General features: G+C 29.4%; 6 protein-coding genes across 6 annotated transcripts in view; 1 reads left to right on the top strand and 5 right to left on the bottom strand.

Annotated features, from left to right (window-relative positions):
- Positions 1 to 231: 231 nt before the first annotated feature.
- Positions 232 to 1,908, top strand: LOC126918390 (ADP-ribose pyrophosphatase, mitochondrial). Its single transcript, XM_050726257.1, has 2 exons — positions 232 to 1,007; positions 1,105 to 1,908. The coding sequence occupies exons 1-2, from the start codon at positions 749 to 751 to the stop codon at positions 1,737 to 1,739; spliced, it is 894 nt and encodes a 297-aa protein (XP_050582214.1). The 5' UTR covers positions 232 to 748; the 3' UTR covers positions 1,740 to 1,908.
- LOC126918376 (uncharacterized) lies at positions 1,776 to 6,024 on the bottom strand. Its single transcript, XM_050726231.1, has 4 exons — positions 4,591 to 6,024; positions 3,950 to 4,222; positions 3,089 to 3,304; positions 1,776 to 2,980 (listed from the first exon to the last, which is right to left on the bottom strand). The coding sequence occupies exons 1-4, from the start codon at positions 4,849 to 4,851 to the stop codon at positions 2,501 to 2,503; spliced, it is 1,230 nt and encodes a 409-aa protein (XP_050582188.1). The 5' UTR covers positions 4,852 to 6,024; the 3' UTR covers positions 1,776 to 2,500.
- A 330-nt stretch (positions 6,025 to 6,354) lies between these two features.
- On the bottom strand, positions 6,355 to 7,784 carry LOC126918382 (peroxisomal biogenesis factor 3). Its single transcript, XM_050726245.1, has one exon. It carries the CDS (start codon positions 7,782 to 7,784, stop codon positions 6,666 to 6,668), a length of 1,119 nt encoding a protein of 372 aa, XP_050582202.1. The 3' UTR covers positions 6,355 to 6,665.
- On the bottom strand, positions 7,650 to 8,795 carry LOC126918416 (mitochondrial import inner membrane translocase subunit Tim8 A-like). Its single transcript, XM_050726297.1, has 2 exons — positions 8,435 to 8,795; positions 7,650 to 8,082 (listed from the first exon to the last, which is right to left on the bottom strand). The coding sequence occupies exons 1-2, from the start codon at positions 8,525 to 8,527 to the stop codon at positions 7,894 to 7,896; spliced, it is 282 nt and encodes a 93-aa protein (XP_050582254.1). The 5' UTR covers positions 8,528 to 8,795; the 3' UTR covers positions 7,650 to 7,893.
- Positions 8,796 to 8,904: 109 nt separating this feature from the next.
- Positions 8,905 to 10,821, bottom strand: LOC126918396 (NADH dehydrogenase [ubiquinone] flavoprotein 2, mitochondrial). Its single transcript, XM_050726265.1, has 4 exons — positions 10,643 to 10,821; positions 9,997 to 10,059; positions 9,466 to 9,924; positions 8,905 to 9,333 (listed from the first exon to the last, which is right to left on the bottom strand). The coding sequence occupies exons 1-4, from the start codon at positions 10,697 to 10,699 to the stop codon at positions 9,160 to 9,162; spliced, it is 753 nt and encodes a 250-aa protein (XP_050582222.1). The 5' UTR covers positions 10,700 to 10,821; the 3' UTR covers positions 8,905 to 9,159.
- Positions 10,822 to 15,822: 5,001 nt separating this feature from the next.
- LOC126918353 (netrin-B-like) overlaps positions 15,823 to 27,151 on the bottom strand; it is a 112,435-nt gene continuing 101,106 nt past the window's right edge. The window contains exons 5-7 of the mRNA XM_050726174.1: positions 22,732 to 22,800; positions 21,856 to 22,066; positions 15,823 to 21,105 (exon numbers count right to left, since the gene is read on the bottom strand). Of these exons, the coding sequence (XP_050582131.1) occupies positions 20,961 to 21,105; positions 21,856 to 22,066; positions 22,732 to 22,800 (425 nt within the window). The 3' untranslated portion in view covers positions 15,823 to 20,960. The remainder of the gene's footprint in view (positions 21,106 to 21,855; positions 22,067 to 22,731; positions 22,801 to 27,151) is intronic.

Below are 27,151 nucleotides of genomic sequence, written 5' to 3'. Positions count from 1 at the left end.
AATCAAGACAAATGAAATAAATCACCACGTATCTATCACTATCATTCACTACGAAACAATGAAAACTGGTGGTGTCCGTCGTATTATGGTTTGTTAAATCGCAATTGGAATACATGTATTTCTTATTATGTGTTTCATAATGTTTCTCTGAACTAAACAAGCGAGCAAAATTATATAAAATTATGCAATATACGTTCTGCATTACATATTATAACAAATTTGTAAGTGCACAATAGACATTTAATATATACACATAATGTATAAAAAGCAAGCGATAAATAGCAATTAATTTTAATTGATACCCGACTGTCTGCAATGTCTCTCACGTGGTGAAACATCGTAGTCTCCGCAAAGACTGACAACCACTATTCTCATTAACTAAATCTAAATGATTGAGATCATTCTCGATTGTGATTATGTTGACCATTGATTTAATTATAATTCCTACCGCTCCAGTAGCGCTGGTATCTTATTTTATATTAAACCGATAACGTCATATGTGACACGGAAATGATATGGGGGTTAGGTGATCCAAAAACGTAGGATACGAAAAGTTATTAAATGTCACGTCTATTCCTTTAATACCTTATCGGTGCTTGTATATAGCTACCTGTCTTGATAAAAGATTCGAAGAGTAAAAGAGAGAGAGAGAGAGATAACTGACGATGATTGACGATTGTTTTATTTTTTAAATGTATAGCAAGCATAGTGATCAAGAGTATCACGATATTCAATAATATTTAACTTTATGATCGAACTTAAAAGTAGTTTGTTTTACTTTATGCGGATAGTAATTATTAGAATGATTCATTATAAATGCAGGCAAGGTTTTTACCCATCTAGTAATGTAAAACGTTTCGAAGTACCTGAAAATAAAGTGGCATGGAACATTGAATATTCAGAATATAAGCCAATTAAATATACCGCTCCAAGCCTCAAGGGAAAACCATGGGCAGATTTGGAAATCGATGATATTTCATTTCAACCAAAATGGAATGCTGTTGATGGTAAGCAATTCATAAAAGCTTTACATATTTGATCAATCACTATTAAAATTTTGTGCATTATAATATTTTTAAATATGTATTAATTTATTGTCAACAGGAAATGTGAATCGTAAAAGTTTTACAAATGACTATGTTATAAACGAAGATGGTTGTCCTTTAAATCCCATTGGTCGTACTGGTATCATAGGACGTGGTCTCTTAGGACGATGGGGACCAAATCATGCAGCAGATCCAATTGTGACCCGTTGGAAACAGGATATTACAGGTGTAACAGAAATAAATAAAGATACAAATAAACCAATTTTGGAATTCGTTGCTATACAAAGACAAGATTCTGGAGAATGGGCTATTCCTGGTGGAATGGTTGATCCAGGTGAAACAGTCTCAAGAACTTTAAAAAGAGAATTCATGGAAGAAGCCATGAATTCTTTAAAAAGGGATAGAGCAGAAAATGAAGAATTAGAAAAATCTCTAAGAAAATTTTTTGAACAGGGAGAAGAAATTTATAAAGGATATGTAGATGATCCTAGAAATACGGATAATGCTTGGATGGAAACCGTAGCTTTAAATTTTCATGATCATGATAATAATGTTCTTGGAAATATAAAGCTAGTGGCTGGTGATGATGCACTTAATGTACAATGGATGGATATTGATAGAAATTTGAACTTATATGCTAATCATAGTGAGTTTATCAGAAAGACAGCAGAAAAACGTAACGCGCATTGGTAAAGACATTAAAATTTTTAGTAAATAAAACGTGCATAATTATTTTCATCTTTTATTATATTGAAGATTACAAAAATTGATCGAGATCGCTTATATACATACAGGAGAATATGATATTTTGTATGTATCAGTTTGTAGAAAAAGAATAAAATCACATAATATAAAATGAAAACAGTTAGTGATGATAATTATCATAAACTCTTTTCATTTACTGTGCCAATCATGTGTTCCATAAAGCAGAATTAGTTGATAACATATTATATTCTAAATATACATGTACAATGTATATATTCATCATAAATAACAACGTATTTTTTAAAAGTCTATAAATTGAAGTATCATTAAAAACTTCATATCTCCTCATTAAACTAAGTATCTTACCAAAAATGTCATAAAAAGGAGATATTTGTTTATAAATATGAGTTTATGTAATATAAATGGAAAAAGATATAAATATAATATAAATGGCATACATAAAAATACTTTTATATGTATTACAATACTTCCAGATCACAAATTTTATTTCATGAATGTCTTAAAACAACTCTTGGCAGTATGTTCTACTAAATAAATATTTTTTTAAAAATACTGTATATCCTGAATAGATCTTGTTATAGAATTAGTCAATTAATATTTTTATTTTTAATCTTGATAATTCATAATATAATTGACGTAAACGTTATAAAAAAAAAATATATATATAGCATATCTCAAATACACGAAACATTACATTTCATTTTTACTTTTAATAATCTTGCTACATTCTAACATGTCACATTACAATTATTTGACTCCACAGAGACAGGTAATATATTTCGTTTACTTAACCCAAAAATATTGAAAACAAATTCTATAGAATTCGTACATTCTACCACGGTTTGCTTATGATCAGAATCTTCTAAAAATTCTGCTTCTGATTGTGTATATAATACATTATTATAATTAATTAGCTTTTTAAGAATATGATTCATATCCTCATTATTTTGCATATGCTGTAAGATATTTGTGCGCTCATTCGGAAGAATTGTATCAATTTCTTTTCGTTTAACTTGGTAATAATGTTTCTCTAAATCTAGCGCATGCTGCGCTTGTCTTTGTCCTAACTTTGCTGCTTTAATAAAATAACTTCGAGCTCTATCAATATCTACTGTAAAACCACCTCTGCCTTGAGCATGAAAAACTCCTAAATTATATATAGCATCTGCATGACCTTGTTCTGCTGCATCGTTATAATGTTTGGCAGCCTAAAAAAAAAAAAAATATAAAACTTAATAAGATGTAGAATTTTGTATTCTTTATGTAACAATTTGTAATTTCCATACTAAAATATGTATACTTTTAACATATTATACCTGCATGTGATCAACCAATGTTCCAAGTCCTAATTCGTGACACAGTCCTAAATTGAACATACTAGCAGCAGATGATAAACTTGCACCAGCAGTAAAATGTTTTATAGCATCTTTATAACGTCTCTCTTCTAAAGCTTTCAAGCCATATTGAAGTTCGAATTCAGCCACAGTTAATTTATGAGTATTGGCAAATTCTTTGGTAGCTTCTTTTAAAGCCTAAGAATGTAGAATAAAGAATAAAAAAGAATAAAAAATAAATAAAGAATAAAAAACTTTTTTAAAAAGATTTTTTTAAATTTTAGATAGGTTTATAATCAAGATAGAAAAAGCTGAAAACAGTTAATTCTGAAATAACCAAAATTATATTTTGTTTTTATATAATCTTGTAATATATATGAAATAAAATTATAGTCATGGCAAATAAAATTTATGACAGTTTGTTACTTTTAGAATAAAATTTCAATATTAAGTGAATAAGAATATGTTTTGGAAAGGAAATGTAACAAAAAATTTGTCAAAATCTTATATCCGTTATGTTTTGCTTTTTTACAATGTTACATATTATATTATTAAATAATGATTTACAATTGAATATTTAAAATTAAAATTATTTATTAAACCACTGATTATAAAGTAAAGTACTAAAACCATAATGAAATCTCATTAGATATACATATTTAACATTAAGCAAATTATAGTTATATTATAAATTTGTATGAAAGAAATATATAGACCATTAAGAATTAAAATATATGATATAAGGTCTAAATGTAAATATTACTTTAATTAAAGAATGTTATCTGCTCTCTATTATAAATTGTTTTGTCAGTGATTATAATGTCTGCAGAATAACATTGTCACCTCTTCAATGGTGATAGGCCCAAATGGCTTTTCTGGTTTCCATTCTGCTTCATTGTTTTCTTGAGCATGTATTTTATTATTGGCGATACAATTAATAATAGGCAAAATGTGTTTTGGTTTTAAATTTAATACTTGATCAAGTAAATAAGAAGTATGTACTTCTGGAACTTGTAATAGTTTGTTTTTTAAGGAATCAACTTGTTCTTTCTCAAAAAGCCTTCTGCGAAGACATAATGTTTGGCATACCACCCATCCAACAGCTAATACACTTGTCTATTAAAAAAATTATCATATTATTTATCCAAAAAATAAAAGTAATTTAATTATTGCTATTAATATAATAAGTTAAATGTTATAAGAAAAGCATATTTACTAAAATATAATCTAATTTGAAATTTTGAATATGATTTCTATGAAAGTTTAGACTTAATTGTAATTTAATATAAAGAATATTGAGAAAGAAAGAGAGAAATGAAAACAAAGCTAAATATATATATATATTCAGCAAAAATCTAAATGTAAAATATATCACAAAATGGAATTTTACATATATAATTTTAAAAAGAGTTAAGTTTTTCTAAAAGAATATATTAAGTGAAAGGATTATAGATAAGAAAAACAAACAGAAGGGAGCAATTTACCCATCCTATAGCTTCTGACCAAGTGTATTTTGTATTCCATTTGGAATCATGATCTTTGTCTTTTGTACCACTAGCTTTTGTTGATCCACAAAATTCTTTATTAACAGGAAAAGATGGTAGTAACAATTTATGATTACACGTCAAATTAGCTTTAGTCTCATTTTTTGTATTCGATTCTTGAGGCGTTTGACAATAAACGTTTGTACGACATGCACGTCGTTCCAGAGTTTTACGAATACCACGAGCTACTAATTTCCACATCGTGCCAGTTGATTATGATACAGAAAGTATTAAAATTTTTTAAAGTTGTAATGTTAAAAGCTTCTATCTACATACATCTACATCGCATGGGAAAAAACGATACACTAATGTAAAAGTGATTAGTAAAACTGACAGTCGAATCACTGATACTATACTATGGATATGATCGCGGCCTTATTGTGTCTTCAATATGTAGCGCCACTATCGTTCGACTGGTCTACTTCACCTTCCTGTACTTCCTTTTACTCTCACACGTTTTGTCATTGTGTCCACTAGTGTAAAATATTGAGTGTTGCGAGTGCTAAAATTAATATGGTCGCAATGAAGTCGTTTCACGTAGCATCGCAAGATTTTGTGTCCTTAGTATGCTTAGTATGTACGTGGTTCTTCACTTATCTCGAAACCGGCGCTCGTGAGAACATATGAGAGTAGCAATAGTGTAACATGTACGCTTATTACTATAATCAAATGTCGCTCGCCATCTATAAGCTGTTACTAGAAGCATCATTAGGCTAGAACACATAGCGGTTTGGTCGCCGATGAAGGACTTTAAATTTGACGTCACAATAAGGAGAAGACGATCGCTAAAATAGCAAGCCTTGTGTTTTCGCTCGACGATTTTATGTCTCTGCGCGCTCCCGAAGCTTCCAAGCAAGCAAGCGCATCCAGTTCTTTTCCCACACGTAATTCAATTGTTTTCTTTTAATAACTGATACCTTGAATTATGGTTATCTGAAATGTAATTAGAACATAATTTTTTTTATTTAAAATTGTGTTCAAGTGCCAAAATTATTAGCGAAAATGAAAATTTTCACATTCCTATAAACATCGAAGTCTTCTTTTTATCATTAGGTAATTTTCATTTTTAACATATTAAATATTCTTCTATGTCATATTTCAAAATTTGTTAACGATCATTTTCTACAAATTGGCCACTATCTTATGTTCTTACGAGCGCGGGTTCCGAGTTAAGCGAGTAACTCTGTACTATATATATCAAAAAGTCGAATTCTATAATCTTTTCTATAAATTGCGCGCGCAATCGCCCTAAGTGTATTTTAAAAGTAATAATAAATACTTTTAAAAGTAATAATAAATGCTTGAGAATATTATACGCCATGCATTATATTCTTAAATATAAATTTTTAAATGAACAACTATCTTCTTCTACCTTTGTTGAAATTAATAAATTATTAAATTAATTAATTAATATACTACATTAATATTACAATAAATGTAACTTGACATTTTTAGACTAATAATTTATTAATTAATTAAATTATTAATTACTTATTATTAAATATTGTTAGATATTATTAATTATTATTACATTAATTAATTAAATTATTAATTAATTAATAAATTATTAGTCTAAAAATGTCAAGTTACATTTATTGCAATATTAAATCATTTACATGGAAGCGTTCATTTTTGCTGTGTTTAAAAAGATAGTATAAAAAGAAAATGATATAAAAAGAAGTATCTGTGAAAAAGTAAAACATATTTCTTAAGAATATTATATATTGTAATGAAATAGTTCAGAATATCTTTACAATTCTATTTTTGTAGTGTATATGTGTAATAATAGGAATTTCATGATACATTTTAAATATATAGTTGGACACTAAAGTGCTGATATCCTTTTACAATCTTTTACTATGTTATTCATTCCATAATTTTGTTTGAAATAAAAATTATTTGTGTTTAAAGAAGTATTTATAGCTACTTTTATCAAATGCAATTCATCATACTATATTTTCGTATATCATACATATAGTGCTCTGTGTACGGTATGAATATCTTAGTGGTTAATTTTAAAAACTAAATGCCTCATAAATATTTGCTCCAAGTGTTTTAAGTTCATTATTTGTTATAAGACGTTGTAACAAATCGCTTTGAAAATCTTTTAATGTTGGTTTATCTGGTACTTGTCCATTTATAATTGGTATTATTTTAGCCATTGGCATGGATACCTTATTAATATTTATAAACGCATTTGAATCATACTTTGTGTTTATGCTAGTTTGACTCGATGTTCCTGGTACTGAAACACCATTCTGAATAGTTTTACCATTTTCTACTATAGGAGAAGCAACAAAGAATGCAGAAATGTGGTCCACTAGTAAACTAAATCCGCTTCTAATACTACTTTGTGTTAAATTTTGTACTTCTTCACTTTCTAGAAGATCCAATGTTTCATTGAATAATTTTAATAATATAGGTGTTTGTTCTTCCTCACAATTTGATAATAGCATGTATTCAGCAAGATTTTTTACAGGATCTTTTGAACTGTCTGCAGAAAGAGAAGATGTTAAGGCCCAGTATATTTCTTCTATGTCTCTTAAAGTCAATTCTTCTTTCAAACAAATTGATGCTGTTATTTCTGCCACCTTGTCTTTTATGAGTAAACCCAATTTTTTAATTCCTTTGTATATAAAGTGACTTGAAAGTGACATATATTTTGTTTGTACAACATTTTCTGTTGTTGTACCATTAGAATTCTGAATATCCTTGTATACATGACCGCCCATTACGTTAAATTGAATTCTTATTAACGTTGCTAACATGGCATATGAATAAACTACTAAGGCAGATCTAGCAATTGCTAAAACTTTTAATTCATTCCAACATGATACTTTATCAGGACAACCATTTCTAAGCTTATCTACAACAGCATTAGTATCCAAAACTTTTATTATAGAATCTTTTAAAGTTAATGTAAGAGACATTATCATCTGACTGCATGTTCTTTCATTACATTCAAAATATTGACGTCGCTTTGATCTGTCCAGCATATCTTTTATTTCTTTCTCTTGCCATTCTCGAAGTCTACGTGCTGTATATCTGACAAAAATAACACCGCCAACTATGATACCTCCCAATATAAACTTTCGTCTATGCCGGTTCACAAATCCACGAAGACTTGAAAACATTTTTTTTACATAAATTGTATAAAATGTTGTTTACAAAATGTTATGTATCATAAATAGTAACAATATTTTTGCTCAATTAACTATGAAAGTGTCTTAATCATGAAATAATTTATTGCACATTCACTTCTGCAGGATTAGTTAAAACTGTATTTCTTGATCTATATGCAATAAAGTTACTTGTATCGATAAACCTCTCTACACAATTTACAATACAACTTCGATTAGTTGAACTCAAGGAACTACCAGGTGTTCCAATACAGAGTTGCCAGCAAATATCAGTTAAGTTAAGTGTCAGTCTCTGAAAATAAAAAGATTACATTTACATATATTTGCAATAATATATTGCAATTTCTTTTTCAAAATATTTTTGTATTTATAAATCAACTAACTAATCTCAATACTTAACACATAAAATTAACATACTGTTAAAAGACATTATTTTGGATATAATTTTATATTCAATGCAAAAGAAAACAACTGTTGTTACATACAATATAAAAGTCAATGAGTATCCTGCTTATTCTTCATTTTCTAATATTTGACGATAGATATTACTTTCAATATTCCTAATTCCGGAATTATATTAATTAAAAATTATTGTACGGAATATTAAAATGACTTAAAAGAGAAATATTTATTTATAAACTAACCTGAAATTGTTGATTTTTACTTTCTCGCTCAATGAACGTTTGTAGTTGCTCGTCGACCGTACCTTTCGATCTTTGATCCTTCATAAACGTCATTATTTAATTCTCACCGTACTTTTTTTAAAGCTGAAATGATCGTATATGACCATTATACTATTATTATAATACCGAAGCTTATTTTAATTTTCACTTACTAAGAAAATGAACTTAGTCAGGGCAAATTAATAATAATAAATTAACAATAATGATAAAATTCAAGGTTAGTATTAAGTTTTGTATTTATGAATTTAAATTATTTGATAGAATCAGATAGAATCAAGAAAATGCAATTTATAATGTGACGGACTTCAGATGTGTGCCGTGCCAACTTCAGTCAGTTACCTCTAAAATCCGCTCATAGTTCACCGATTGAACGATTTTTAAAACTCATAATTTAGGAGCCAGAAAGAATATTTAAATAAAACTAGTCTCAATTAATTCTTTAGGTTTCACATTTTTATTTGAACCTTCAAAAGTTCAAGAATTCTGCCTAGAAGTCAACAAATTTATTTTTTTTAATTGTCACATATCAATTAGTTCTATCTTTTCACAGCTAGATGATGATAAGATACAATTGATTAAATCTTATACATATTTTTTAAATAGTATATTAGGTAATCTATTTATACATCGAATCAGTACTAAATCCCTTACAGATTATACAATGTATTATTTATATATACGATAAATTATAAATCTGATCTAACACCAAATCCAGGTCCTGGTGGTGGTGATGTCAATGATGTTAAACCAGATGCCGGATCTGCTGCAAATCTAGGAGAATTTTGTGGTCCTGGTGGCGGTCTTTCACCTTTTTTAAATGCATTTATTATAGCTGTAGCACTTTCAGGCGTTAAATCTTCCTGTAAGAGATACTAATATTACTTATACTTATTTTATGAACGTTCAATTTATTTTAAGGCATATCCTGAATCTAAAATCAAATTAGGATTATCCAGTTAGGGCTATGAAATATTTTTTAAAATTATACTTACATAGTAATCATCATTAACTTGAAACATTGGTGCATTAGCACAAGCACCAAGACATTCTACTTCAGAAATAGTAAATAGTTTATCTGCAGACATTTCTCCAACTTTACAATTTGTAGCTTTAACTACAGCTTCCACAATGGAATCAGAATCTCGTAACCAACATGGAGTACAGGTACAAATTTGTACGTGATATTTTCCCATTGGTCTTCTATTGAACATTGTATAAAATGTTGCAACTTCATAGACTCGCATGTGAGGGACATTTAATATTTCCGCTACTTTGTGCATAGCAGAAATAGGTAACCATCCATGTTGACGTTGAGCCAGATCTAACAGAGGTATCATCGCACCACGTTTATGACCTTCAGGATAAATTTTTAAAAGAGCTGCGATGCGTTTCTTGTTTGCTTCATTGAATTCAAATGGTATACTTGGATTATCAACTTCACTATCTCTATGCTATTCAATATAAAATGAATTAGCATCGATGTAAAATATTCATTAATTTCATATCTATATAATAATACATACAATAAATAACTGATCTGAGATGCGAATGGTTGAAGTATACAATCCTCTAGCGTTCTTGCAATTCTGTTTAGCCAAAAAAAGTAAATAAATAATACAAATTATTCAAAAGAATTTATTAGATGTCAGATAACTATACTTTGTGATCTGTAAAGTATTTAAAATACAATATGTTTAAAACAATGAAAAAAATTACATTACCTACTTGTTTCACAGAATGTTTTTATTTTCAGAAGAAAAAGGAAAACATTTTATCAAAGTTAATTTTAATTTGATCATAAATTAGTATTTCGAAATATAATGTAAAATATTTATTAAATGATAATGAAGTATTTGAAAAAGTTTGGACCATATAAATTGATATGTGCATATGGATAATAACATATTTTTCATAATAAGAATAGTATCAATAGCATAAATAAAACTTAGAATTACTTGACATTGGTTATTAAAATCCTTTTATATTTTTAAGTAGTTACTTTAAACAAGTAAAGATAAGGAAAACTAATTTCATGATATCATTTTAATGTATTTTATTACTGTAAAATATACGGTAAATTTATATAAATAAACAAAATTATATAAGATTATGAAAGAGGTTATGACACTAGGAATCAGGCTATACAGTATTAGGCTATATAAAACTTACGGCAAGAGTATGAATTATACGCAAAGGTAAAAACATGGTTTTAAGATTATTGTACATTTATTGTTAACAGTTATTCGCTTCACTTTTTTGTTTCTGCGAAATAAATATTTAAATCGCAATTTGAGATAGATCACATTTCTTCGTTTAGAGCGTCACCTATTGGGTCGATTTAAAATTAAAAATTGCCATTTTCAAATTAGCGCTAATTTTAAGTCATCACATGTGCATATACGTATATAATAAGTGAGAATAACAATTTTATTGTAGTTTGTATTGGAGTTAATATAAAATGTAAGAGAAATTGAGAATAATATCTAAACATGACAAAAAATAGAAAGTAAGAAATACATATAAAATAATTCAAATGAAATTATGAGAATTACTTATTACAATATTATGCAATTACTAATTAAGTTGTATTTGTGTTTCTAAATTAGACCAAAGGCTGACTTATAATTTAAATCAGAAGTATAAACACAAAATAAAAATTACCACCTAATGACAAAATCCGCGGTCACTTAGTTGCCAACCCAATAGAAATATTTATCTTTTTACGATTTCACTTTCCTCCTAAATACAAACGCGCTTTTCTTTATTGACGTTAGATACATGTTATTTATCATTCCGTTTAGCAATTGCAAAGATGCGTATAACAAATTTAAACGAATAGCTCCATATTGTTTTTTCGTCAATATTTTATTATATATTTTTATTAAAAATTTTTAATAAATCCTATGTTTTGTTGATGTACAAATACATTCTTCGTCAAAAAGATAGCCCAGGTGTGCTATCTTTAATTTCTCAATAACGCGTGCAAAGTTTTTCGTCGGTAACGTATAATATTAAAACATTGAGCTCGGAATATGTGGTTCGTTAAAAATAATTAAAAATATTATGAGGTTTAGTGTGTAACAAAAAAAATTGTTTTATTTTATGAACGAAATGATAGCACATGTACAATAAGAAAATAATAATCAACATAAATTATAACTAACAATAATTACTTATCAAACATATATACTTATTTAATAATAGGTACATCCACCTTTACTTTCTGTTACTTCTATTGTACGATTTGCTATCGATTTATATAGTTCCCAGATATAACTTAGACTTAACGTATCCCACTCGCGTACAATTGCATTTTTTAATTCCTGTATATGTTGATACTGCTTTTCATTCGCGTATACGCCGTGAACAAGTTCTGCCCAGCAATTTTCAATAATATTAAGGTCCGGAGAGCGTGCAGGCTACAGCAAAATAGATATATTATTTTCATTAAAATAAGATTGGACCAATCTTGATGTGTGTACAGAAGCATTATCTTGTTGAAAGATGTAATCAGGTCCAGAAATGCATTCTGCATGATTATTTATTTGTTTTTTGATTAAATTTATGTATCGAACACTATTCATTCTCCCATCGATGAACTTGATACTTGTCTTGCCGAAATAACCGATGCCGGCCCAAACCATCATGCTGCCTCCTCCCATTTGTCGTCGAATTGCTGATATTGCCTCTTTTCTTATGTCATGAAAATAGTATTAGAAACCATCAGGACCATCCAAGTTGAATCTTTCTCGTCTGAAAATAGTACTGTTGAAAATGACAACGTGAGTTCGTGCTCGCCATCCATATGCAGATGCGTTAGTTATAAGAAATAGTAACTAGAAGATAGTTCTAGATACAATCGATAGATTTAATCGATAGGTTTAAGATGTTCTTTTGTTTTTATCCCTAGTCCATGTAAGAAAGTGTAATAAAGGTTTTTTTGGCTCAGAACGGTGTGATAGATTTATCCAAAGAATAAAATAATAGCTATTGTGATCCTACCTCTGAATAAAGAAATAACAAGTACCCTTCTCCATTTCTTTTTCCAATGCATTCTTTCTTTTGCAAAGCGTAAACGTTCTACTTTGTGTTTCGTTGTTAACGAAGCTTTCTTTTTCAATTTTAGTGCTAGTGGAACTCGACGTTCACTTGAAACACTGGCACTAATACTAGATTTTTCCAGTATTCGCTTTGTTGTTAACTGCGAGATTGGAAGCTACACCCAAAATTGCTCGCTTATCACGATCGGATAACGATGACGAGTATTACTTTACGATCTTTTCTTATTACTTTTGATATTTTTGCTCCTGATAACTATTGCTGTTTTAGTTCAAGAATTTGCTTTTTTTCAGACTCGTTTAATTTTTTTCCGCGTCCTACATATTTACAAATTTATATAATATTGTACTGTAATCTTTACTCGTTGATAGATCATGAACTACTGAGCAATTTCTAAACATGTTAACAGAGTGTGTTATCATTTCGTTCTTAAAATAAAATAATATTTTTTGTTACACACTAAACCTCATAATATTTTTAATTATTTTTAACGAGCCGTATATTCTGAGCTCATAATGTTTTGATATTATACGTTACAGACGAAAAACTTTGCACGCACATTGAGAAATTAAAGATAGCACACCTGGGCTATCTCTTTGACGAGGAGTGTATATGTATAAGTGATGTTACACAGCCTCCTTCGCAACTGGGCAAGTTACAGCCCTGATATGGTACAAGATGGTATAGAATTTCAATAGGTAAAATTAAACGATTTCAGATGATGTACGATCTTAGATTTAGTGTAACTGTCCACTCCGAAAGTGGATAGCATTTTGAATATTTAAAAATAAATATCAATTAATGTATCGTTGCATTTACCATAAAAAAGTATTAACGTATTTAGATTGAATATTGATTAGTTTAAAGGATATTGTAACATTAAGGGGGTATTCTAGTTTAGAGGCATGAATTTCGGGCGGATTTTGAAGTTCTATATAAACGAAACAAAAAATATTTTTACTATCTATTTTTTTATCATTTGTTTATTGATATTTTAAGCTTACATAAAAAATTAACCGAAAAAATAAATTCAAAATTCACAAAGTTATGAGCTGGCAAAGTGAGGGGTCCAAAAAAAAGGGTGTCCTGGCGTGCATGATTTCAACCCTTCTAGTCATCTGAAACAAAAAAGCCGTATGGATTCTCAATTAGTAAAGATGTAGCTATAGCCTGAACCTTGGAAAAGTCAGAAAAATATCTTTTCACAAAATGGCGGTCGTTTGAAGAAAAAGTTTCCTTTTTGGCATGTTTTTTAGCAATTCCGAATTATTTAAAAATAGTAAAATTAAGAATTTTGATCTGAACGTGGTTCAGGCGACAGAGGAATGTATAAAGAATATTCACGTCAAATTTCAAATAAATCGGTTCATTAAAACTCGAGATATCGTGCACGCTAACTCGAAAAAAGTAGTTTCGAGAAAAAAGCGTTTAAGTTTTGAGACAAGTTTCCGGCAATTTTATTCATAGAATGGTACAGCATATTTACATATTTTTAATCGGCGATTCCTGCTCTATATAAGAAACTTTCCTCTACTTCAAAATGCTCATTCTCCGAAGTTCTTTTATGGAGACGAGCAGTCCTGGCTTCCTTTGATGCCTCTGAAGCTCGGAGTTCAGAGCGCTCGATGCGAACTTTGTCTCGCCTGACTGCGAACGCATGAGCTTCTGGGCCAATCGTGATTCCCATGACACTTAAGATTCTTAATATGGGTATAAAACCTTCATTAAAAATACATACTGCGAGGAAAGTGGAAATTTGAATTGTCTGCGTTTCTGCGTGGATGTGCTTCGGAGCAAAGGTCCATATTAACGAATTTAACGATTCGTTATTATTTTGGATTTCAGAACCCAAAGATCGCTTCAACTGAATTATTGAATTAAAAATACATTAAAAAGTGATAAAATACAATAAAGATTTTATGAGGATATTCAAACGTAGGTACTCGGGCAGAGTCTACCGTCTACTGTTTATTTGTTCCAGTCGGACCGGAGCAGATGCCGCGTCACAAAAATGGCTGTAACTCATAAAATAATTGAAATTTTGAAAAATCCTTTTAAGGGCATATTCTTGAATGTCTAAACTTTGGAGATATGAAAACAAATTTTCGATTTTTTCAAATTTGTAGAATAGAATACCCCTTTAATTCATTGATTTATTCTACCTAAATGATACATAAAAAATAACTTGAAAAATCATTTTGTTATATTAATTATATTATTATATTAAACCATTAATTAAATTAAATTAAATTACGATGCTTAATTTATTATACATATATAATGATAACGTACTACAATATAATATAAATTATATATGTATACATATATAGATACTATAAATATATAAATCATTATTAAATTATTATCCTCAGATAGGTTATCGTTAGTTATTTAGGCTATTTTTTTTAGAGTTTTTAAGATCACTCTTAGTTGTTTTAATTTGATGGAATCTTACAATCTTTTTTCTTAACTTCTTTGCCGATTTTTCAGTAGAATGGAAAGACAAATCTAATAAGATTTATCGAAAAGGTCTTATTATCATTAAAACAGAAGAAATAGTGAAAAAATATATTTTAAAGAAAAATTTGTAGAAGCTGTATAAGTATACATATGCATGTATATATATTGAACAATAATCAGTTCTCTACTGTCGTCAATAGATTTTCACAAATTTTGTCAACATGTTTCATAAGATCTAGCCAATTTAATCTGTGATTAATCCAAGTATGCATTCGAATTCCTAACAGCATTTCTTTTCCAATGCTGTAGAAATTTAGTTTACTCTGCTTTGATTAGGATTTTTCAATAAAATAAGAATCAATAATTTTATTCTCGATTCATCAGCGATTAAATTGTACGTTGACACTTCGCAAATACTGATAGAAATAATAATAGTATACCATCAGAGTATTATGTTTGTTCTCTATGATTCATGATTATAAATTATGACTACTTTTTCGAAAGATCCCAAACGTACTGATTCACATCCTCTTGATTGGAGAACTATTATAATGTATAATATATCGGAATAGTATAGATATGAAACATTTCAATGTATACAAACGTTATGTGAGAGGTCAAACCAATTTGCTTTCAATAAAGATGTGTGTGTGTGTGTGTATTGCCAGTACCTATGTATAGGACTGGTTTATGGATATGGCATTTTCTTTTATTCATAGGGGAAACGAAATCTATGGAGTTTATAGATTTATTTTGAGAAATTTGTGGGCATTATATAAATATATGTATGAATAAGAAAGGTAGAAATAAATCAATACAACAGGTCTATATCTTCCTTATGCATTGTATTTATTATTCATACAACTAATCACATTTATTACACCACAATACACAACGATACACTTAATAATTTAATCGAATCTAAATCGTAATCGTGGTACAACAGTAATCGATTAATAATGTAGAGGTATAAATAGCACACTTACTGTGATATCGTGTATATTCTACGATATACATACAACTGGTCAAGAATTTCGTAAAATCTCGGACCTGTAATCGGTATTCTTCCATCTACAATACTATCGCGCGAATCATTCGTAACTAAACGGTGCAGTTTTTGCTTTTAACACGCTCGAAGGAAATTGAACAACGGAACTAACAATAAGATCCCCTTATTTCTACATATGCTGTAATTACTTTGTGTAATGACACCGAATGATCGTTAGTTCTCAACTGTTAATTTTTTGCAATCTGCCTTACAAATATATCTATATATGTATGTATATAAAGAACAAATTTTTGTTATCAATCGATGTTGCATCTTTATAAAAACGTCGTAATAAACTTAATTATTTGTTGCTACGAAATAGTTACGCGAAGTATTAAATCATCTTAACGTGTAAGGATAGTTTTCAGAATGCAAAAAATCAAGGTGTTACATCATTCTAATTTCTAAGTCTCTTATAAAAGGACTGGAAGATGTGTTCAAATCATTTCGAACTGATAGAACAGAATTAAATATGCGTTTATACTATGCCTCGTAATATTACAAAATTCGATCGGCCGTGACATCTTTAGCAATTTGATCGAGATATTATAATAAGCCACATCGATCGATCGATCTTCCTTGTAACGTAATACATCATTCTGTACGTATATCCTTTCTTCCTAACACTCAAATATATGTACTAATTTTGCGAATAGCTGATATATTCTTTACTTATACTAAAGCTATTTTAGGTTGGTACATTTTATACACGTAATTATAGCATAGGCGACGGAAACAGTGAATCTTCGAAATAACGTCTTGCGAACAATGAGATTACAATAATTAAAGTATGATTCTCTTACAAAAATTCTCTTGCCGTTGATGTCGAACAGTGTTATTTCAATCGAATATTATTAGTCGTGTTCATTACTTTAATTTTTATTTACGTGACTCTTTTTTAGTTTTTTTATAATAGAAATCATAAATTTGGGAGAATAATCCAGTTTCTTTCAGATATACTGATAATATTTATTAAGGAAAATAAATAGAAAACATTTTTTTTCGTTTGTGATGCTTTCTATCGGAATGAAAATACATTTTAAGTGATTAAGTAATTAAAAAACAAGCTATTAGAAAAATATTTCTCTACGTATCAAGCCTCGTAAAAAGAGTCACATAAACGAAGATTTAGAGTACGTATATCATCTTACGTCGGTTTTATATAAGTTCGCTGTTACGATCACATGAACACATGCAGCGTTCGGTATTCATTATTATCGTAAGTACATTGATGCATCGTTGATTTTGATATATAAAACGATGCTTAATCGTTCTCCAATTGCGGAGGCAAGATATTGTTATTACAAATCAGAATTATTTTCACCAATTTTTTAAATTGATATTTTATTCTAAATTATGCTATGGATGTTTTGTTTCGATTGGTTTTAATAATAACTAATGAAGAATTTCTCTCTAATATTTTGGAAGTAAATTTTCTTTTTACTCTTTTTACGTTTTCATGTTTAGAAATGATGAATCGTATGTTCCGTTTTACGAGACGGAATTTTTATAGTCGTGAATATTATAAACTAGTCAAAGTTGATTGATCTATAGAGATCTTTTGCAAAGAGAATTTTCTCGATTTGAGATAGAAAACGCTAGTAAGTATTGAAATAAACAAGTACATACAGAATGTCTTAAAAGTAATACATATATTGTATTCACTATCAAAATGTCAATTTTGATATGCATGATAATAAAAATGCATAGAAATGCTTGGTAAAATAAATTTTACTAAACATTAAGCTTGCAATTAATTGAAAAGTTGTTAATTAGGTAAAACGTTTAGTTTCAAATTTAAGAAAGGATGAATATCCAGCACCCTATATACATGTAGCTAATATAAATGAAGTCATAGTTTAGGAAACGATTGAAAATATTTGTTGTTTATTTAAAAGATGTTGATAAGAAAATTAATTGTCGAATATTACAAATAAATTTGTTCGATATAGCTGATTTAAAAAACTTTTAAGGGAAAATTATAAGATGTACGTGCCTGTCACTCTTAGGAACTTATTTGTTAAGCAGGACAATTATCATCAATCATTTTATTTAATGTACCTGTATATGTGAATGTTGTTATAATTAATTCCACTTAACGATAAAGTTTCCCATTTCATTTGTAAAATTTCCACAGTCGGGTTATTTTTTATTGTCGAAGTATACACGAATAACATGCAGGGAAAACAAGTTTTAAAATTCGGAAGAACAATTGATTATGTTCGTGTTATGTAAAATTATAAAAGGAAATTTCTCATTACTAATATACACATACCCTTTTGTACGAAATTTCATATTAAAGCGCATTAAATATATGTTAATTAAGTAAATACCGTTTCCCTTTATGTCTTGTCAAATTTTATGACGACAACAAGGTTAATTTTAATCATCGTAACATTTGAAGCTACGACAATTCTTTTTGCAGCAAGTAGTAACCGATCATTCGATGAATAGTTATTTCCACACATTTCGAGCTTAGCCTCTATATTTCTTCGATAATCGTTACTACTATTATTATCACTACTGCTACTAATAATAATACTAATAATAATATCAACTAGAAAAGAATCTTAATAATTTATATAGAAAATGTACAAGAAAATCTACATTCAACGTACGCGTATATCTTTATAAATGTGATCGATTTGTGATAACCGAATGAGAGAAGAATAAATAAATTAAAAAAGAAGGTTATACTATATGAGAAAAATGGGAAGTCTGAGAGCGGGGAAAAGACCATGTACAATGTACAACGTTGTAAAATCTTATTGTTAGTCTAACTGGTGGCATAACTGCAATAAGAGAGATGAAATATCGCTTTGCAGGAACGATTCGTAAACCCAAAGAGTTTGATATACATGACATAAAGAATCTTTTAGGCAAAACACCATGTGTCCACGTTTTTGTCAATAATAAAACTCCACAGAATTTATAATATGTATACATACATGTCATCAAATAAAAGGAAAATAAGGTAGTAAAAACTTGTTTATCTGAACTCTCGTATATAAATATCGGCAAATTGCAGGCAGTGTTTGTGCACAAATATTGTGTATATTTCCAATTATTATGTAAATTATACATATAATAATATTGTGTATTGTTATTTAATTGAATATATTGTGTTTGTATAATAATTTACTTTATGTAATTTGCGTATTATAGAAATACAAGGTACAATAGAATGTACTATAGCACATATCTATTGTATAGCTATACGTACTCGTATATGAGTGTTTTATAAGCTAAGAAAGGATGATAGAAACTTTGATTTTAGTTAGATTATACATATCCTAAGAATTAGAGAAACAAGTTTTTGTTACTTATGTGTATATATATATATATAGTTTATTAATTAATAAACAGATTTCCCAATTGCATGAAATGAATGCGTTCTTTCTATTTTTTGACACATCTTTAATTAAAGTAAAAGAAAAAATGAAAGTATTACGAATTTACTAATAAAATCATTATACCGCATTATTATTCTTTTGATTACGCGTGTCAATATTGCATATTCTTCGCATTCGTAGTGTATCTGTATTATATATAACAAACTATAAAAATGACATATTTGTACGAAATAGTGATACGACTGATATGCATATAATTCTAATTTACTACCGAATACTGCACATTTGATTCATTTTATTAATACATTTAACGGCATACAACATTCTTATCGATTTTTTTCGCACATTTTGAGCAAAATGTTAAATTTGGGACTAAAAACGTTAGGTTTTAACAAAGATAAAGTATATACGTTGTCTGATATTCAAATTGCAACGTAGCGTAGTAAAAATCAACTTATGAATTATAATTTGTAAAACGTAACTTCCTTTATTGTAAGTTATAGTGCGATCTCAATCTCTTCTGATTTATGATATAAATTGAATAGAAAAAAAATATAAGCTATAAATTCATAGAAAATGTATACATATATCGATATAAATGTCTAACTAAGTCTAATTTAATACAAAATATTGCATTTTTGGTTGGATGAAATGCATGTGAGAAATGTTGTTGTTGCAATATATGTATACACAATTTTTCCAAATTTCTAGAAAATTGTTGCATATTCCACAATACATTGTAAAATAATAGAAATCTCTAATTAGATATACATACTTCATATATTTTATTACCCAAATTATTTAAAAAGTTGTAAAAAATACATACAGAGATGCGTATATATGTTTACCTACTATCTCTCAAAGATGTGAGAAACATGTACATATTTCCATATAGACCAGATATAGCAAATTTTAGAACATGCCAACTAAAATCCTAAGCTCAAAAAATATATCACCGAGACTGTTACATTTATAAATTTACAGCTTTATTTATAAAAATTGTATAACATAATATACAAAAGTTAATAAGTTCTTAGAAGTAAGTTAACGTGTATTTGGAATTATTTATCAGAAAAGTCAACAAAAATAACCAAAACATCAAAGAATAAAATTAAGTTATCAAATAAACCGTTCATCATTTTATTCGATATAGATGTTGCTTTCTATATTGATGATCCTTGACGTAAACAATTTATTAGCTTTGATAAATTAAAAGTCTCTGTATGCAACATAAACCAACTTACGCCCTGTTCACGTGTATTTGGGTTCTCACTTGCACTTCATTTCGTTTGAGTTTTCTTTGTTACTTATCATTAATCTTAGGATATCGTCGAGTATTTTTATTTTGTTCGAGAAGTAAGTATGCGAGAGTACATACAACTATTGGCAGTTTTGAAAATGAATGTGCATCCTTTTCTACGTACATATACGAGTAAAGTTTTAACTTCTGTTTCTCAATCTCTCTGGTTCGTTCATTTTCTTTTATTCCATCTTTTTCTTCTCCGCTGCTTGCTCTATCTTCCCAATCTTTCTCCGTCTAATTTTCCTTGGTGTGATGCAAATTAGTTCAATGGCACGATTTTGCCCTCCGCTGGAAGCGTCGCATTCGACGATGCCACTCGTCGCGCCATTCGATCACAATCGACCTCTGCGTCACTGTCAGTCCACCTTGACCTCCGCCATCGCTTTCTTGACCAAGAATCAAGTACGATCTGGAAATTTCAATGGTCTAACTAAAAAATCAATTCGTTATTGTTTATCATTCCCTAATTCTTTATAACCAAAAATTTCATTTGCTTGATAGGTATAAGAGAGAAAGAATACAAATTAAAATGCAATTCATTAGGTTATACTTTCTTGATTTAATCGTCATAAATAGATCATTTGATATTCAGGATAGTGAGATAGTGTAAATATTAATACGATGCAACAGTACATAGTCATAAAACGAAATAAAATTAAAAAATTAAACATATGGATGCACATAGCTTTACAAATGGTTAACTTGCCTCGGTATATGATATTATTTAAATATTTTTGTAAATTATTGATCCATCGATATTTTATTGTATCCCAGCCCTTTTTAAATTAAGATATTTATATCTTATGTGTGAAATGTGTATATCTTATATTTATATCTTAGTATGTGAAATTGCTTCTATTGTTAGCAAGAAGCTTCATCATTACCGTTTTAAATAATAATCTGATTAAGTCGTATAATTCGATGTAAAAAGTATGAGTAAAGAAAGTATAGAATCTAACCTTCGAAAGTTAATTTATTAATTTTGTTTACATCACATATATACTTACTTGTTCCTTATCACAATATTTTATGCTTTTTTCGCGGTAATTATTTTAAGATATTTTTTAGAAAATACGCTTATTAAGATGTTACTGAAGGATGTTTTAAAAATAAAAGTTTTGATTCATTGCAAACTTTAGATATGTATCGAATAATTTACCTGTTTGGCTTGATTTTCGGGCATCTACAGGCTAAGTCGGCCGAGTGTACGTAAAGAAACACGTCACCACGACGAATCCTCGAGTTTGAAGATTTTTTATAAATAAAGTCAACATTTAAGGTGAAACGTATCCAAACTGAACCAGACACGCTCGTTCCTGCTGGAGAGCCATCGTTCTTTTTGTGTCTATCTGTTATCCTACCCAGAATAGCTGAAAGAAAAAATATTGGGTAATCTCTTAGTTCTACCTCTTTTTTGTGATTTACCGTATTTACATATTTTACAAGTTTAAAAAGGTATAACGTCTCCTAATTTATACATTTTGTCAATTATGATCTCCTGCTTAACACGATACATAAAGAAATAAAAAGATTTGCTCCATTTACGGTTACATCATTGACGTACACGGGTAAACCAATATCGTTCATGGTGCAATGAATTTAAGTTACATTACGCCATGTGCAGTAATACTACTTGCCATTTCATTTGTGACCGGAAATCAAGAAGTATCGTCATTTTACTGTTGGTTGCATAGCAAATGAATCACGAAGGAGTAGGATAACAGTAAATTTCGTTAATTTTACCGGCGAACTTAAATAATTATGTTTGCTAAATGCTACATTATGCCTAAAGGAGAGAAAATAGATGATACAAAGAATGTATAAATAATATGAGAATTTGTCTATATTCTGATAAGAATTTTTTATTGAAACTGAAAAAATTGCTTGTTTTTTTAATAAGCATGTAAAATTATATTATGAGAAAGAAATAATGGTAATATCTATGTATCATTTTTTACTTTAAACAGAATTTTAAGAACTCTTAGAATTATTTTTTGTAATGACACATAATCTACTACCCTAATTGCATACTTACCATAGTCTCTTTTGCAATACTTGTTCAGGTTTAATCTTTTAGTGCTGGCTCGACATTTTCCACATTGATCTATAACAAACAGCATAGGAAATTGCTTATAAACAATATACAAGAATTTATATACGAGAATATACAAAATATTTTTAGCTAATGTATTATTTTCTCTATATACATAATTATAAAACGTTTCATACATAGACAGATTTTTGCCACATTTCACACGTTTATTTCTGTTTGCATTTTCATTAGATTTTCAATTGCATCTCGATTGATAACATATTATTAAATGGCAAGAAGCAACAGTTGTCCCTCGTTGGAACCGAGAAAGGACCTAATCGATCTAGCTAATCATCGACTAATAGCTTTAACGAATACAATCTTATAGACACATATAGTTATTAACTTACTTATTAACTAGACTCTGATATTTTTTGTGATCTCAGCATATTATATCTAAATTTCAAAGTAGATTTTCATAATCTCAACCTAGAAAGTAATATAAAGTCATTTCAATTGCTTACTATACATTCGGATTATAAATGTGTAGTAGGTGAATTCGATACTTCAATTATATCGTTGGTACATATATTTTCTGTATTTAACGAAGAACCCTTTTTGAAATTTTATGCGTTAGCCTATGGTTTCTTATTTATTAATCTAGTTTATGGGACGTAATCAGAATAATCAATAATATTTTATTAATACGGTCTATTATCATTATTGGGAACAGTTGTGGGTGCAGCTATCCATTTATTATCTAATCATTTTATCCAACAAAACGATATCCATCTATACTATTATCTCAAACGGCATGGCCACCGTACAACGTGTCCTTGTCCCGAAGTCCTGCAATTAACTTTCTTCGGAATATGTTCCAGTGGAACAGCTCTTAGCCTGATCATAACTAATCATCTTTGCGAAGGATATGCGCAATATGCTTTACAGAATAATAATGCATCGATTGAAGAAACATTAGGTTTAATTTATGTAGCAAAACGCTATAATTTTACACGTTCCTTTAATTCATTATACCTCAGGTATTATATTTCCCTCATGTTCATCGATTATTGTTTCTAAAAGCACTGACTAATGTTAGTTATAGAATATTAACGGCATCGTTATTTGAGTTAAATAAATTGTTTTCCTTAGTATGCAAAAAAATTAAGAAATTGTCATCTCTTGTAAGTAACACATACCTATATACACATACTATATACGATTATTTCAATGTACTCAAAAATATTTTTTTCTCTTGTTTAATAGAGTTTTTTGCACGATCATCTATCTAGTGATTTGCATAAGACAACGGAAGCTTTATTTTACAGTAAATCATTGATATCATTTGGTGAATTATAACACGAAGTACTTGTCTATTTCAAGTACATACAAACCGATGTAGAAGCGTACTATATTAAAATGAAGTATATATATTATCGAAAACAAGACTAAAGCAATAGACAGACGATTTAAGATACATCAGATTGGCGTACATGAAACGGACTGATGATAAAAATATTGAAGTGAGGATAGAGAGTTTGTAAAAAGGATTGAAATAAACACAAAAACTTCTGTTTGTAAATTTCATGCCATTTTAATGAACCGTAGGCTCTCTGCAGGTCGATAATAGAATCCGTACAACGTACCGAATCCCCCGAACTACGAATCCAAACTACACGCAACCAGTACACACGCGCTTCGCTCCACTTCGCTTTTGCTCGTTCGTTGGCTAACCAAATTAAACGTAATTTGAATTTCGTTTGAAATTCAATCGATGTTCCGTTGGTAGACGGGTTCGCGTTATCTAGTAAAAAATAATGAAAATTCTACGCCCGTACCAAGCTACGGTCACGTTCGTCCATGCTCGAACATGTCTGTCGATATTTCAAAAATTTTAATTCTGTCAAACAAAATACCAAAAAGAACAAATCGCTCGGAGAAACTTTTCGAACGTTGATATTTTGTGCAAACGTGACTTTTCATTCTGTTTCCAATTTTCCGTGCATGTAGCATTTCTATGAGATAATTCTCCTGGCTTGTAACGATGGATCTATAGAATGAAAATTCATTAAATAAATTAATAATGAAATTGGCGGATAGTTTGATCTTAGCTCCTTCGACTATCATCTGTAAAATATTTCTCGAAGAAGAGGCTTGCAATCAATTACACAGCAATATCGAAATATTGATGGAAATTTTGAAGGCCTGGTCAATCTGATAACTTATAATACTTATAAAATTCATACATGGCAATGATAGATGTACAGTTATATTTCCTAAAGAAGTGTGCGCAAGCAAAAGTTAGTCATTTCGGGCAAGTTCAAGTTCTATCAAGTTTTATAGATCTTTAAATTGTAATACTCAAATTTACGAACAAAAGATGTTATTAGATTAATCTTTGCTATAATTTATTTGTACTGTAATGTTGTTTCTATAAGGAGCATAATTTATGGCATTACCATGTACATAATTTTTCTTGTCGCATGTAATTTCTGTTACGAAAGAACACGAAAGTAAGCAATGTTTCTTAGTAAGAATTCGCTAGTTGTAGACCAATTTCGTTGGTAGCTCGTGAAGTATACCATCGAATCAATTAACCGAATTACGAAATGGAGAATATGAGTCGAAAGCGAACCAGATATGCCGGTTAGCTGCTATGCCACGAATCGATCGTGATGGCAGAGACCTCAGACCATAATCCGTTTAATTCCTGACTAACGAGACATCCTTTGTGTCGATTAACCCGTGCCAATCGGCATCAACCGAACGAGCAATAGCTTCGCCATCAAATGTATCCCAAACCGTAAGGTCCGCTTTCCGATCGAGCGATTCGATCGATCGAATAGATGCACCTCGAAACTGATTTCAGTTGCTCTCCTCGCCGCAATGAGTCCGATGGTATATTGCAATCACCGAACAAACCACCTAAATCCAATGTTCCAGACCAAAAGTCAGATGCAACCGCAATCCTCTACGACTTTATGTCGATTTCTACGTAAGGCGTTACGTGAATTTTGTCGTGATTTAACAATTTTTTGTTCTCTTTCTTTTCATATGTTAAACGATGTATGGAGAAAAGAATAGAAAAATATGTAGAGATTACAAGAATGGAAGATTATTCGAATATTTGATATTATATAAACATCGAAATAATTTATTTATTATTTTCTATTAATTGACTTTTCACATGTATCAATATACATATAAAAATGCATATATATAAATATTATTCCAAAATATATTTCAGTTCATACTATTTCATTCTGCCTTGTGACATCCTTATCAATTTTTAACCATTTTAAAGATATATATATCTTCAATATAGCCTTAATTAGTATATATACAGAATTCCATCCTGCGCAAGTACTTGAATTTTTTTTCTCTTTCTTTATTTTTCTTATTTATTCCACCTTTACGATTCATGTATCAGTATGAAGGGAAAATCTCAATTTTCTATTGAGAAATCAGAGACCTGTCTCTGCAAGAGATGTTAATGTTTATTTCGTATTCAAATCACGATAGATTGAGTAATGCTGGACTTCTATTCCGTTTGTGTTTTACGCGCAGAAATTAGCATGGGTTATTTCGTAAAAAAGAAATGTTTTAACATAGACCAGTTTTACATTTTTTCTAAATATTCCTGTTTCTTTTAGCGCTCGAATATAGGATGCACGCGAGGTATACTCGCAGTCGTAAAGTAACGTCTTAATTATAAAAGGGTCTTGTGGTACGATGCATGCCTTACGAGGCACCCTAAGTATCTTACCGCGCAACGGCCGAGTGGGACTTTAATGGACGCGTGGGTGCTTGCCTGCCAGTCGTGACAGTGTAGAGTGTAGAGAATCTACGGTTTTTCGTGCGACTACCTTTTGAAACGCCCCCACCTTGCAAGGGTAAGCGTAAACGGTGCTTTTAATGCGATGTACTTTCATGACGAAATTAAATGACTGGAATCATAGCCTACCGTTTAAACGAAATTTACATAGACATTTACTTGTCATCATAGTCTCCAGTAAGTTGCACCAACGCAACGAGTCGAGCATTTGACACTAATACCTCCAACTTCTTTTCGGTAGGTATTGTATGCGTTTCAAATCTATTATCGTCTACTTCGAAAATTCATATCATCAGAGTTTTTAAGGAATTTTCTAATTTAGATTTTACCTGAGATAAGTACAAGCTTGTCTATTTGTTATTTTTATTACGTATGAATTTTGTTGTATAGTTAGATACTAGTTCGATTGTATTATATACAATACAGTTTTATATTACGTATGGCTATATTAAAAAGGAGGAAACCTTCTGTGGAGAAAGTAGTATTCAATTATAAAGTAAATAAAAGTAACAAATAATAATTTTAGAAGAACGATTCCGAACTTTTTCATCTTCGCGAACATAATCTTTTTTCCTCGGTTTATATAAT

The sequence above is a fragment of the Bombus affinis genome, chromosome 7 (assembly GCF_024516045.1).
Source record: "Bombus affinis isolate iyBomAffi1 chromosome 7, iyBomAffi1.2, whole genome shotgun sequence".
Classification (NCBI taxonomy): domain Eukaryota; kingdom Metazoa; phylum Arthropoda; class Insecta; order Hymenoptera; family Apidae; genus Bombus; species Bombus affinis.
Note: the sequence above shows the minus strand (reverse complement) of the source record. Positions and strands in the feature narration are given on the sequence as shown.